At 41.6% G+C, this 12,240-nt stretch overlaps 1 protein-coding gene across 2 annotated transcripts in view; it reads left to right on the top strand.

Moving 5' to 3' along the window:
• Positions 1 to 6,553, top strand: part of RIC1 (RIC1 homolog, RAB6A GEF complex partner 1) — a gene marked incomplete at both ends in the record, with an annotated part of 46,426 nt that extends 39,873 nt beyond the window's left edge. Inside the window, 6 exons of one of the 2 annotated variants that reach the window (XM_079548189.1) lie at positions 8 to 141; positions 2,884 to 3,170; positions 3,960 to 4,154; positions 4,688 to 4,865; positions 5,741 to 5,929; positions 6,268 to 6,553. In XM_079548189.1, the coding sequence (XP_079404315.1) occupies positions 8 to 141; positions 2,884 to 3,170; positions 3,960 to 4,154; positions 4,688 to 4,865; positions 5,741 to 5,929; positions 6,268 to 6,553 (1,269 nt within the window). Of the gene's footprint in view, positions 1 to 7; positions 142 to 2,883; positions 3,171 to 3,959; positions 4,167 to 4,687; positions 4,866 to 5,740; positions 5,930 to 6,267 lie in introns of both variants that reach the window. The other variant, XM_079548188.1, reaches the window with a different exon arrangement.
• Between the last annotated feature and the right edge of the window lie 5,687 nt (positions 6,554 to 12,240).

Genomic DNA, 12,240 nt, shown 5'->3' with positions numbered 1-12,240 from the left:
GTTTTAGGAGCCTAGTTCAAGTAGTGGCTTTGAATTCTTCAGACATCGCAGCATTAGTTTATCCCAATCAGCAGAGAATCTCCATAGCAAATTTAACTTGACAAAAACACTGAGTATGCCCTCTGGCCCGTCAGGAAAAAGGTAATATCTTCTCCTTCTCTATTTTGTTAGGTAATGTACTAGCCCTCTTCCCAGTTTAAGCCAAAGTATTGTATGCTAGAGTTAAATTTATCGTTATCTCTCTCCATAGCCTTCTGTATTTGTCATTTCTAGACTCTTGTAATGCTTGTGCCTCACTTATGTTCTCAGATGAAGATGCATTCACATGTGTAAATATATGTGTGTCTGTATATGTGTACTTAAATGGAAACAAATGGATGTTACTGACCACCAGAAAACTGAATCAACTGGATGCATTTTTAGTAATTTAAATAGCTAGTGAGATTTTATGTCTTCTATTTGAAAAATCTGTTTTGCTAAAAAATACCATGAACCACTCACAGTACTGCAGTGTCATAAAAGGCATTGCACAGTGATACTGTGCATATCTGGATCTCGCTGTGTTGCTGGCCCACAGAAAATTTTATACCTTTGGGTGGATCCCTCTCAAGCTGCAGTACTGAGTTCTTATTGACCCACTCACTGTTAATACTCAGAAGAAACAGCGAGATAGGACTCATTATTATCTTGGATTTGTTTTTTCCCATATAAGGCTTTCAAAATAATCTTTGTACCAACTTAAATCCTTTTATTGAGTAATTTTCCATAAACTGCACCATCTGAAGAGTTTTGAAAGGGTGTGCATTTCCACATATGTAGAGATGGTATCAGGAAAGCCGCAGCACTGATGAAACTGAACTTGGCAAGAGAGGTGAAAAAGAACAGGAAGGGATTCTACGGGTACAGTGGTCAGAAGAGAAAGACCTAGGAGACTGTAACCCCTTTGATAAATGAGAAGGCAGGATACACAAAAACAAATATGGAGAAGGCTGAGGTCCTCCACAAGTTTAGTCTCGGGCTTCACTGGCAGTCACACTTCTCATACCTCTCACATCCCTAAACCTCTAGCCGGAGGTCAGAGAAGCAAAATCCCCCACTGTAAGAGCAGAGCAAGTCAGAGACCAAATCATGAAACTGAACATGTACAACTCCATTGGGGTTGCATCCCAGAGTCATAAGGGAGCCGTCGGATGTGACTGCTAAGCCACTTTCCATATATGTGAAAAGTCATGACTGACAAGTGAAATCCTTGATGACTGAAAAAAGGGAAACATCACTCCCATTTTTAAGAAAGGAAGACTTGGGGAACTACAGGCCAATGAGCTTCATGTCTGTGTCTGGGAAGATAATGGAGTGGATCCTCCTAGAAGATGTATTAGAACACATGAGAGATGAGCAGTTGATCTAAGACAGCCAGCACAGCTTCACCAAAGGGAGATCGTGCCTGACCAATCTGGTGGCCTTCTGTGATGGAACAGTGGCATGAGTAGACAAAGGAAGAGCACCTGAGGTCATCTACCTGGACTTGCGCGTGGCTTTTGGCGTAGTCCCACATTGCATCAGATCCTTGTCGCTACATTGGAGAAAAATGGTGTTGCTTTTTGATGGATAAAGATTTGTTTGGATGGCTGCAGCGAGTGGCGAATCTCTATCCAGGTAGAAGCTAGTCATGAGTGATGTCCCCCAGAGTTCCACGTTGGGACTGATGCTTTTCAACATCTTTATCAACGAAATAGACATTGGGATTGAGTGAGTGTGCCTTCCACAAGTTTGTGGATGACACTAAGCTGAGTGGAGAAGCTAATATGAGAGAAAGAAGGATTGCCATCCAGAAGGACCTGAACAAGCTTGAAAAATGAACCTAATGAGATTCAGCACAGCTAAGTGCATGATGTTGCACTTGGGTAAATACAAGCCATATATGTATAAACACTGGGAGAACTCATTGAGAGACGCCCTGTGGAGAAGGATGGACATGGGGTGGTTGGTCCTTGCGGATTAACTGCATGACATGAGCAAGCAGTGTGCATTCACAGGTCAGAAAAAGAAACTCTATCCCTGGCTTTATCACAAGAAAAGTTGACAGTAGGGCAGGGGAGATGGATGTCTGGGTCTTGCAGTGTGTTGCTGAGCTACACTGCTGTTTCCCTGTGAAGCCCCACGTGGAGTACTGCATCCAGGTCTTGGGCCACCAACACAAGGAAGGCGTGGAGCTGTTGGCACACACCCTGAAGAGATCATCTTTTGTAGAGGACTGGAGTCACATCTCCTGTGAAGGAAGATCTGGGCCTCATTGTGGCCTTCAAGTACTTTAAGAGGGCTTGGAGGAGGGAGGCCAACTTTTCACACAGGCAGATAGTAATAGGACAAGGAAGAATGGCTTTAAACTAAAAGACATTAAATTTAAGTTTAGATGTTAGGAGGAAGTTCTTTACTCAGAGGGTGGTGAGACACTGGCACAAGCTGCCCAGAGAAGCTGTGGATGCCCCATGCCCTGAAGTTGTTCATGGCAAGAGATAAAACTGAATGATCTTTAAATTCCTTTACAACCCAGGACATTCTATGATTTTATTACTAATGCTTGAATTTTCTCTGAAGTTGCTTCTCAGAAGTCACTTTGCAATGTCATCTGCTGTGTTTATTTATTATATTGTATTGCTCATGATTTGGTTGGTGTTCCATGGATGCTGCTGCAGTAATTTCCTTTGATTATTTCACTTTACCTATTGTGGCACTGCGATATTTCAGAGAATATATGGCAGGAAGGAATGGTGGAAGCTGTTTTTCTTCGCATATGGAAACTCCACTTGCACTGTGGCAGTGGCCAGCAGTCCATACAACTCAGTTCAGTGCTTTACATGACTATTGTCTGCTTGTCCATAGGTGGAGTAAAGACAGTGACTGTGCTGAGAATATGTACATTGACATGATGCTCTGGCGACATGCTCGGCGCCTGCTAGAAGAGATCAAGCTGAAAGACCTGGGTTGTTTTGCAGCACAGTTGGGCTTTGAGCTCATTGGCTGGCTATGCAAGGAGCGAGCCAGAGCTGCCCGTGTGGAAGACTTTGTTTTTGCTTTGAAAAAACTACACAAGGATTTCCTCTGGCCATTTCCAGTCATGCCAGCTTCATCTATTAATTCACCGTTCAAGAATGGAAAGTACAAGACAGGTGCTGTAACATATGTGTTGATTTGAATTAGGTTTCCCCTTTGCAGTCTTACTTCCCTCATCCTGAATGTCTCCTTCAGTTCAGCCAAGCATACAGGCTGAGGTTTATCACCTGCGTAGCCTTCTCACATAGAGTATATTTTCTGAAGGGAATTTGTTTAGCATAGACTTCATCCCTTCTATTTGATTTAGTGAGGTTAATCTACTTGATTTACTCAGTCTGATCTACTGAGGTTTCTTACCTTCTTGGGTGTACTGGAATGGATATAACTTGTGCAGATAGTTAGTTGGACTGAGATATTGCTTGCTGAAGTGTAACTGCTACATAACATTATAAAAAGCAGCATTTTTAGATAGTTTTTATATGAGAATTTAATTATTTTGTATTAACACAAAGTAACATTCCTCATCTTTAAAATTTTCTATGTTGTAGAGGACTAGAAGTTTGAAATCTTGCTGTAAACCTCCTTTGCATTATTACTCTCTCAGTACACTGGTTTACCTTCTTACAGCAGAGCTGATATTAACTACCAAGTATTCTTCTTCCTGGTAGTAGCACCAGTTTAGTTCTGTTCTTGCTAATACTGTATTACCTGATGGTTCTTTTATGCCAGTGCGGGTGTAAAAAACTGATTAGAAATTCTTGAAATACCTGAACTTGCTATATTCTTTTGATTTTGTTGAGTTCAACAAATTGAGTATTGACTTAGTTGCAAGTTACAGATTCCTGGAATACCTGAAGGGAACTTTATACATTTTCTTTTTGATCATTACATTATTTTTCTTTCAGCCATGGGGGAACAGCTGCTAAAGTCTCAGTCAGCAGACACCTTTGTAAGTATGGAAATGGACACAGGGGTTTCAAATACACCTCGCAGTCGCAGCTGGCTTGGCACCATCAGCTCCTCTCAGAGAGAGATGGACACAGCTTCATCCCATGGACCACACATGCAAGATGCATTCCTTTCTCCTTTGCTCAGTAAAGGTTGGTCAACTGGTCACACTTCCTTCTGTTTGCTCACTGGAAAAATGCACCTGAAAGTATTGCACCTACATTCTAGTATTTGCATGTGATTGCTGTATTGTTGCTTCTCACAGCTGGTGAAATAATGTTGGGCTGTGGGGGGAGGAAGAAAACACAGTGAAAAATTAAGAAATTAGTCTCATATCATTTTTTTTTTCCCATGACTTTTAGAAAAGTAAAGTAAAAGTTGTGTAACTAAAAAAAAAAAGAAAGAGTTTAAATGTGAAGGAAAATTATTTTTTCATTGCATCATCTTGTACTGCTGTCTGCTACTGCTCTGGATGAAGATCTTTGCGTTCAAAGGACTTTGATAAGCATTTTGAAGCATTTAGTTTTAAACTGAAATTAAATCCTTAAATATTGATGGGTGAATTCTAGTAGTAAGTTCATAAATAACTAATACAATGTTTTGCAGTTACTCAACAATTTCTATAGGGAGTATTTCAGAAATATAAAGCAAGTGGGTTTTTTTTGTTTCTGAATGTTTTTGGTAGGTGATGAATGCAGCATTGGTTCAGCAACAGACCTGACTGAAACAAGTTCTATGGTGGATGGTGATTGGACCATGGTGGATGAAAACTTCTCCAGTCCAAGTCTGACACAGTCAGAGCTTGAACATCTTTCACTAGAACTGGCTAGTAAAGGGCCACACAAGTCACAAGTTCAGCTGAGGTAAGTTAAATACTCATTGCATTTGAAACTATAAATGAATAGTATTCAGCATTACAAGAAAGAAACAAATGTCTACAGACTTGGATGCCAGGATTTTGTTTTTGAAGGGGTAAAAAGTTCAACAAGACCAAATGTGAAGTCCTACACATTGGCCACAGCAACCCCAAGCAGTGCTACAGGCTTGAAGCAGAGTGACTGGAAGACTGTGAAAGAAATGGATGTAGGGGTGCTAATTGATGCTCGGCTAAATGTAAGCCAGCAGTGTGTCCTGGTAATCAAGAAGACCAATCGCATGCTGGCTTGTATCAGAAATAGTGTTGCCAGCAGGAGCAGGGAGGTGATCATCTCCCTGTGCTCAACACTGGTGAGACCAAACCTCAAGTACTTGGGTTCCTCACTGTAGGAAAGACACTGAGTCTCTGCAGTGTGTCCAGAGAAGGGCTGTAAAGCTGTTGAGAGTCTAAGTCTTATGAGGAGTGCCTGAGGGAACTGACTGTTCAGTCCAGAGTAGAGGAGGCTTAGGGGAGACCTTATTGCTCTCTACAACTAACTGAAAGGAGGTTGTGGTGAGCTGGGGGTCCTCCTTTTCTCCCACATAACTAGTAATGGGACTAAAGGGAACAGCCTCAAGTCTCATGTTGAGGTTAGCTACTTGGAAAAATTTATTCACAGGAAGAGTAGTTATGCATTGGAATGGGCTGCCCAGGGAGGCAATTGAGGCACTATCCCTGGAGGTGTTCAAGAAACAATTAAGTGTTGTACTGAGGGAAATAGTTTAATGGGAAAATATTGGTGGTAGATGGATGGTTGGACTAGATGATCTTGGAGATCTTTCCCAATCTTGGTAATTCAGCAGGTTGCTTTTCTCTATATAGGTACTTGCTACATATCTTCATGGAAGCAGGATGTTTGGATTGGTGTATTATCATAGGTCTTATCCTCAGAGAATCTTCAGTAATCAACCAGGTTTTCAGTGTAATGCAGTCCTCTGACATTGATGGAGAAATCTGTCAAAATATCAAGACTGGCCTGTATGCTGTTGACAAATGGGCATCTACAGATTGGTAAGTGTTATTTTCCGTCTTGATTTTCATTCCGTTTATGGAGGTTTGGTTGCTCAGTAAGTTGCCTAAAAAAACAAGTTGGAATTATCTTAGCCTTAGACAAACAATTATTTAAAAAACACTTTTGCAAGAAATTTATGGATAGTCACTTGGTTGAGTGACTATTGAGTTGGGGTCAACCTTTTTGCTCTTCAAAAAAAACAACTCAGGTTCTGTATAGGAAGAATGCTAGAAGATGATCTTCTATATGAAACATCTCCCAACAAATGCTTACTAGGCATTCAACAGAAGTAGTATAATCAACTCACTAAAGGTTTCTCATACCATTATTTTTCTAGCCCTGGGTACAAACCATTCCTAAATATCATCAAACCACAGATCCAGAAGCTAAGTGAAATAGCAGAAGAGCAAGTACAGCCTGAAGCTTTTCAGCCCGTGAATCCCTCTAAGGTTACAGAACAAGCAAATATCAGAGCTGAGGAGAGCAGGACTTCGTCTAGCCATGGCACTAATCCTCAGAGTGATGCCAGCAATAGCAGTGCTAGCAGACATGAAGAGGACAAGTCCAAGACTGAGGATGAGGAATCATTTCAAGAGGGCAGTTATGACTGCGTTGTGTCTTAAGTGGAAAATAAACTACTTCCCAAACATCAGGTGTGAGAGGAAGCAAACCAGCTCTAGACATTGCTTCCATGATTTGGAGTAGGATTTCTTTTTTATATTTTAATCTTTCAAATCTAAAATGGGGATAATATAACTAAGAAGCAGTTTCATCTGCTAACGTCAGAAGGAGGTAGATTTTTTTTTTTAATGCAGTCTTCAGACTGAAGCTTTTGGTTTTAATACTTAATAGTACTGAGAGACAGTGAACACACAGGTTCAGCTGATGTTCATAAGGCCCTCTACATCACAAATATATTCTGGAGAAGTTACTACAGTGTTTTTTGCTTGAGTTTATAAGGTAAAGAGGAGGTTAAATCTGAAAGTTATTCTCCTTCTCACCTCGCCTGCCTAAGAAATGTCTGATCAATGCAAATTGGTTTGATATCAATATTTTGTATGAAAGGAGTGTAAAATATATTGTATGTTTTTTGTGAATACTCTTGTACAAATATTCAAGGTTGTACCATATTTGAAGGTACCCATATGTATTGTGCATGTTTCTAGATTGTTAGTAAAGTTGAAGCAGAGTTGCACTTCTTTCTGGATGAAGCATACTTTACTGAACTAGCAGAGACACAAGGTGGCTTTTTTTTTTTGTTTTACTGCCACTTACAGATCTTATACTTGGGTTTAAGGGATTGCTGAAGGTTATTTATTTTATTGTAAATTCTTTTCTGAAAAATGGATTTTTTAAATGTAAATATTCATCATATACTCTAGCTATGAAAAATTAGTTTAAAAGCTCATACTTAAACATTTTTTCAAACATTTTATAATATGCATTCTTGTAACTAAGACTTATTTAACTTTCATACAACGTTATGAAAAGCTGGCTGCAGAAGTCTGTTGCTTTGAGGTACTTATTTTTTCTAGCTGCTGTCCCTATGTAATAACTACCTGTAACAGTATTAATTTAGGTATTAGCTTCTTTGTACTGTGCAATCTGAACAAAAATGCAACATTGGTCATTTTATACAAAATAAACTGGTTTATTTTTTATAACATCACTTGATTACTGACATGGACCAAACAAGCCATCATAGGGTAGTTGCAGCATCTGTTGCTTTCATAGTGTAGTTACACATCCATTTAAGCCCTGAAAACTAACAACATTCACATTTAAGTTGAAATAAATTGTGGTTTTATTTCTCTGTTTCCTTTGCAGATAAGATCAAGTGCTTTAAAATGTAAAAAATTATAAATGGTTGCTTTACAGTGGCTTTAGTAAGCCAGTACAACCAGTACAAGTGCAATAATAGTATTACCTGGAAAGCTGGAGGTTTAGTGAATGGAGCTTGAATCTTCACCTAAGAGTTGAAACTAATATCAAAGTTACAACAAACAAGTCCAGTTCAGGAGTCCCAGCATTAAGTTTAGTCTGCATTATAGCTATTGGTTATAGGTAGTATCTGTCATACTTCCTTCCAAATTAGGGCCTACCTGTTGTGATCTGACATCAGAATCCATTGTTGTTTTAAGGGGATATTTAGAAGGCTTTTTTGTTTATGGAAAAAAAAAAAACAACTATTTAATCTATAAGTTTTCGTGTTAAACAAATAAAAACTGTGCTTCAAGTTAATATTTTTCTGTGATTCTGTGGTAATGCTGTAGGTCAAGCTCAATCTGATCATTTTTCTGCAGTTCAGGTTTGGATCTGTACAAGTGAACAAACACATTAACTGATATACTACAGTTTTTGATATTAAATCTTACTACTGTGCTACTGTTGTTTAGCAGTTAAATCTTTTTAGTCGTGAAATTTTAGAAGTTTGTACTTCTCTAGTAGTAATTATCTCTATGCAAATCATGTGCTAATTTTGTATTTCAATTCCACTGCTGTTATACTGTAATTAAAAGACAAATGCATTCAATTTTACCTGAAGTTACTCCTGTGGAAAATCACACTTCAAGGTAATGGTAGTGATCCTTACTCGATTTCCAGCATGTTGTCCTGGAGAAAGTAAACTCTAACAGAAAACGCCTGACGAAAACTGTGGTAGTGTGATGCATCATATCTATCTTGCAGAATTGTTTTACAGAACATTATCAGGCTTCTAAGTTAAACATTGCTTTGTTGGTGCATCTTTCAAGTTAAGTAAACCTACTGTTTTGATAACAGATGTAGTAACTTGTATTTGGCTGGACTGTGATAGCAGAGAGGGGTTGCAGGAGTGGCTTCTGTGAGTGGAAACAAGGTGCTCCCCTCCTGTCGAACAGCCAATTCCTTCTAGCTCCACCGTACCCTCCGCTGGCTGAAGCGGAGCCCATCGCTGATGGTGATAGTGCCTCTGATAGCATGTCAGAAAGTTAAAAGTAGTGTGCAGCAGCTGAGAGAGATAAAACAGTGAGGGGAAAATGAGACAGAAATGGCTCTGCAGCCCTAAGAGGCTGTTCAGAGGAGGGGCAGGAGGTGCTCCAGGCATGGAGCAGAAGTTGCTTGCAGCCCCAGAGATACGCGTGGTGGAGCAGGCTCTGTGCAGGCCAGTGATGACTGTTTCAGAGTCAAGATCCATGCTGCAGCCTGTGCCAGAGCCAGGGGATAGGCTTGGCTGCTTACTGCAGGATGTGCTGAGCCCATGCTGGGTGCAAGCTCCCAAAAGGCTAGGACAGCACAGGTGTAGTGGAGTAGATCATGTACTGTGGAGCAGTCTTTTCCTGGAGGACCTGTGAAGAAGACGACTGCGTTGAAGGGGTCCATGAAGAGCGAAGCCCTGTGGGAGAGACCTCACGCTGAAAAAGGAGAAAACCACAGTGAGGAAGGTGCAGCAGAGACTTCCCCAGCCCTGCCAAGTGTGCACTGCCGAGAGAGAAGGAAGTAGAAAACTTAGGAATGTGCAGGTGTAAAGCAGAGCCTGGGAAGAAGGTGGGGGTGGAAGAAAGGTATTTTTAGTCCTATCCCTTTCTCATCAATCTACTTTTATTTTAGATTGGCCATAAATTAAATGTTTTCCCCAGGTCAAGTCTGTTTCTTGCCTGTAATGATAGATATCTCCCTGTCCTCATCGCAATCCTGAAGTAATTTCTTCATATGTTCTCTTCCTGTCCTATTTGAGAAGAGGGAGTGCAAGCAGTTTGGCAGCCAGATGAGGTTAACCCACCACCAGAGGTTTAGTCATATGCAAGTGAGAGCTATTACCTCAGCTTAAACAGGAGAAAGCAGCCATTTTAGCAGGTTGAGTCTCACCTTGTTTACCCAGATAACACAGCCATGCCATGCACATGGGCTGCACGCAGCCTGGCCCAACCCATCCTCTAGCCAGTCCCTGCCCCATACTGTAAAGGCAGTGGCTCTGCCCTGCCAAGCTGCCAAGCCCAGCCCTGGGCACACACTCATCACTTTCAACAACAAAAGTCAGTGTGCAAGTGTGCCATGTGAGCTGCAGCTGAGATGGGGAGGGCACAGTTAACACAAATATATGACCTACAAATTTTCCAACAGAACGTATGGGGTTGCAATCAGATACACAACTCAAAAATGTCATCATGGCTCTTCGCCTGTCTTCTATTAAGCTTTTTCTTACTTGAGAGAGGTATCCCTCGCTTCACAATCACGCCTTATTCGTGTCATTGCTTTTTGGCAGTACTTACATTTGTGAACAACTGTTTTCAAGGGTGGAGCACAGGAAGGGTAAAATGTCATCAAAAATCTCTGAGGAGCACCTTGAGAGCTCACTCAGAACCCTCGCCACTGCCACTGAACAAGACTGATGCGTTAGTTTCATGAAAACAAGGCTATGTATCCCACTAGTTTTATTATTTTGTTACTCTTTCTTAAGTTTTAATTTAAAAAAGAAAAATGTTTTATTGCTTATGTATGTCAACTATGTTGTTATATATTTTGCAAGGACTGCTGGCCAACAGTGTCAGAGCCAGATTGTGGTGGCACAGCAGTAGAGGTGGAACCTTCTCACCAATATTCCATTCCGTGTTGTTGCCATGTGATAGATGGCAGCCGAGGGGGCACCCTGGCAGACCAGTGTCTGACATGGAAGAGTAGATGGAGCAAAGTTGTGTCACTGAATTCCTCCATATGGAGAAAATGGCACCTACTGACATTCACTGATGCTTGCTGAACAGCAGTGAGCACAGTGTGGTGGGGTGTGTTTCAGCAGTGGTGACAGCGACACTGGGTCACCTCCGCTGGTACAGATTTTGATGAGTGCAGCCTGTGAAATCTTGTTCACTGCTGGAGAAAATGCACAACTGATGGCGATGACTCTGTTGAAAAGTAGTGTTTTGTAGCTGAGAATTTTCTCTAACAGTGCTAACTGTGCTCTTTATATCTGCTGTAGTTTCCATGGGAATAAATAAGAGGCATTACTTTCAGAGTGACCTACATATAAGTGGCCTCCGCTCTAAGTGGCTGAGGCACTTAGAAAAAAAGAGCACAGAGATACTCTTAACCATCTCAAACCTTTCCTCCATCCTACAGCTCAGAGTTAAGACTTATGGAAGACACTAGCGGTTAGTAAGATGAACTCTAGCTAATAGTGACAAAAATAATCCCAATGCTTGAACACTGAACTGGGAAAAAGGGCCACGTATAGACCTTCTGATGTTATGCCACAGAATGGCCAGGGTTGGAAGGGACCTCAAGGATCATGAATCTCCACCCCCCCCTGCCACATGCAGGGCCACCAACCTCCCCATTCAATACTAGACCAGGCTGCCCAGGGCCCCACCCAACCCGGCCTTGAACACCTCCAGGGACGGGGAATCCACGACCTCTCTGGGCTGCCTGCTCCAGCACCTCACCACTCTCACTGTGAAGAACTTCCCCTTGACATCCAACCTAAATCTTCCTCAATTTAAAAACATTTCCCTGTGTCATGCTGTTATCAACTCTTTCAAAAGAGTCGATTCCCCTCCTGTTTATAGGCTCCATTTAGGTACTGAAAGGCTGCGTTGACAAATTGTGATGCTGTGTTTACTATTATCTACATTTTCAAAAGAGAGGTTAAACTGCAGAAAACTGACGATCTCCAAGGCCTGTAGCAGACTCCAACCACCAGATATCCTTTAGAGCTCTGGTCCCTGATTATCACTCACAAGCTCTCAAATTTATTGTGGCTGTTTCTCAGAGGCAGCTCTTTGAACTCTAGCTCCTCCATAACTTGGGGCAACTTCCCTGCCCCACTTTCCCTGCTTGTATCTTCTGTAAAACTTCTAGCCCTCACTATCAAGCTTCAGCCATATGAATCGTCCCACCATGTCTCTACATGAGTAGAGACAGTTCTAGTCTTCAAATTGCACCATGGCTTCCAATTCCTCCTGCTTATCACCCATGTTACATCCACTGGTGTAGAGGCCCTTCAGTCGGGCTATCAGCAGTGTTACCACCTGTGAGGAGCCCTCTTGAGATCCTCTAGGACAATTCAGAGGTTTTCCCCTCTGTTTTCTAAAATGGCAGTATTCCCTGTCCCTTCTTAGTGACATAGAACTCCATCCCCTTCCGCCATCAAACCTAGCTTAAGCTCTGGTAATTGATCCAGCCAGCTTGCTTCCCCGATCTCTTGCCTCACCTGCTCAGTTGCATTCCATCTGATCCCCACACCTTCAAGGCCTATCCAAGATCATAGAGCACAAAGCCTTCATCATGACACCATCCATCCTGGCAATCATTCACCTGACTTATTCCTCTCCAGCTG

This window comes from Tetrao urogallus (genome assembly GCF_951394365.1).
Source record: "Tetrao urogallus genome assembly, chromosome: Z".
NCBI classification, from domain to species: Eukaryota; Metazoa; Chordata; class Aves; order Galliformes; family Phasianidae; genus Tetrao; species Tetrao urogallus.
This window is presented reverse-complemented; position numbering and strand designations above follow the sequence as displayed.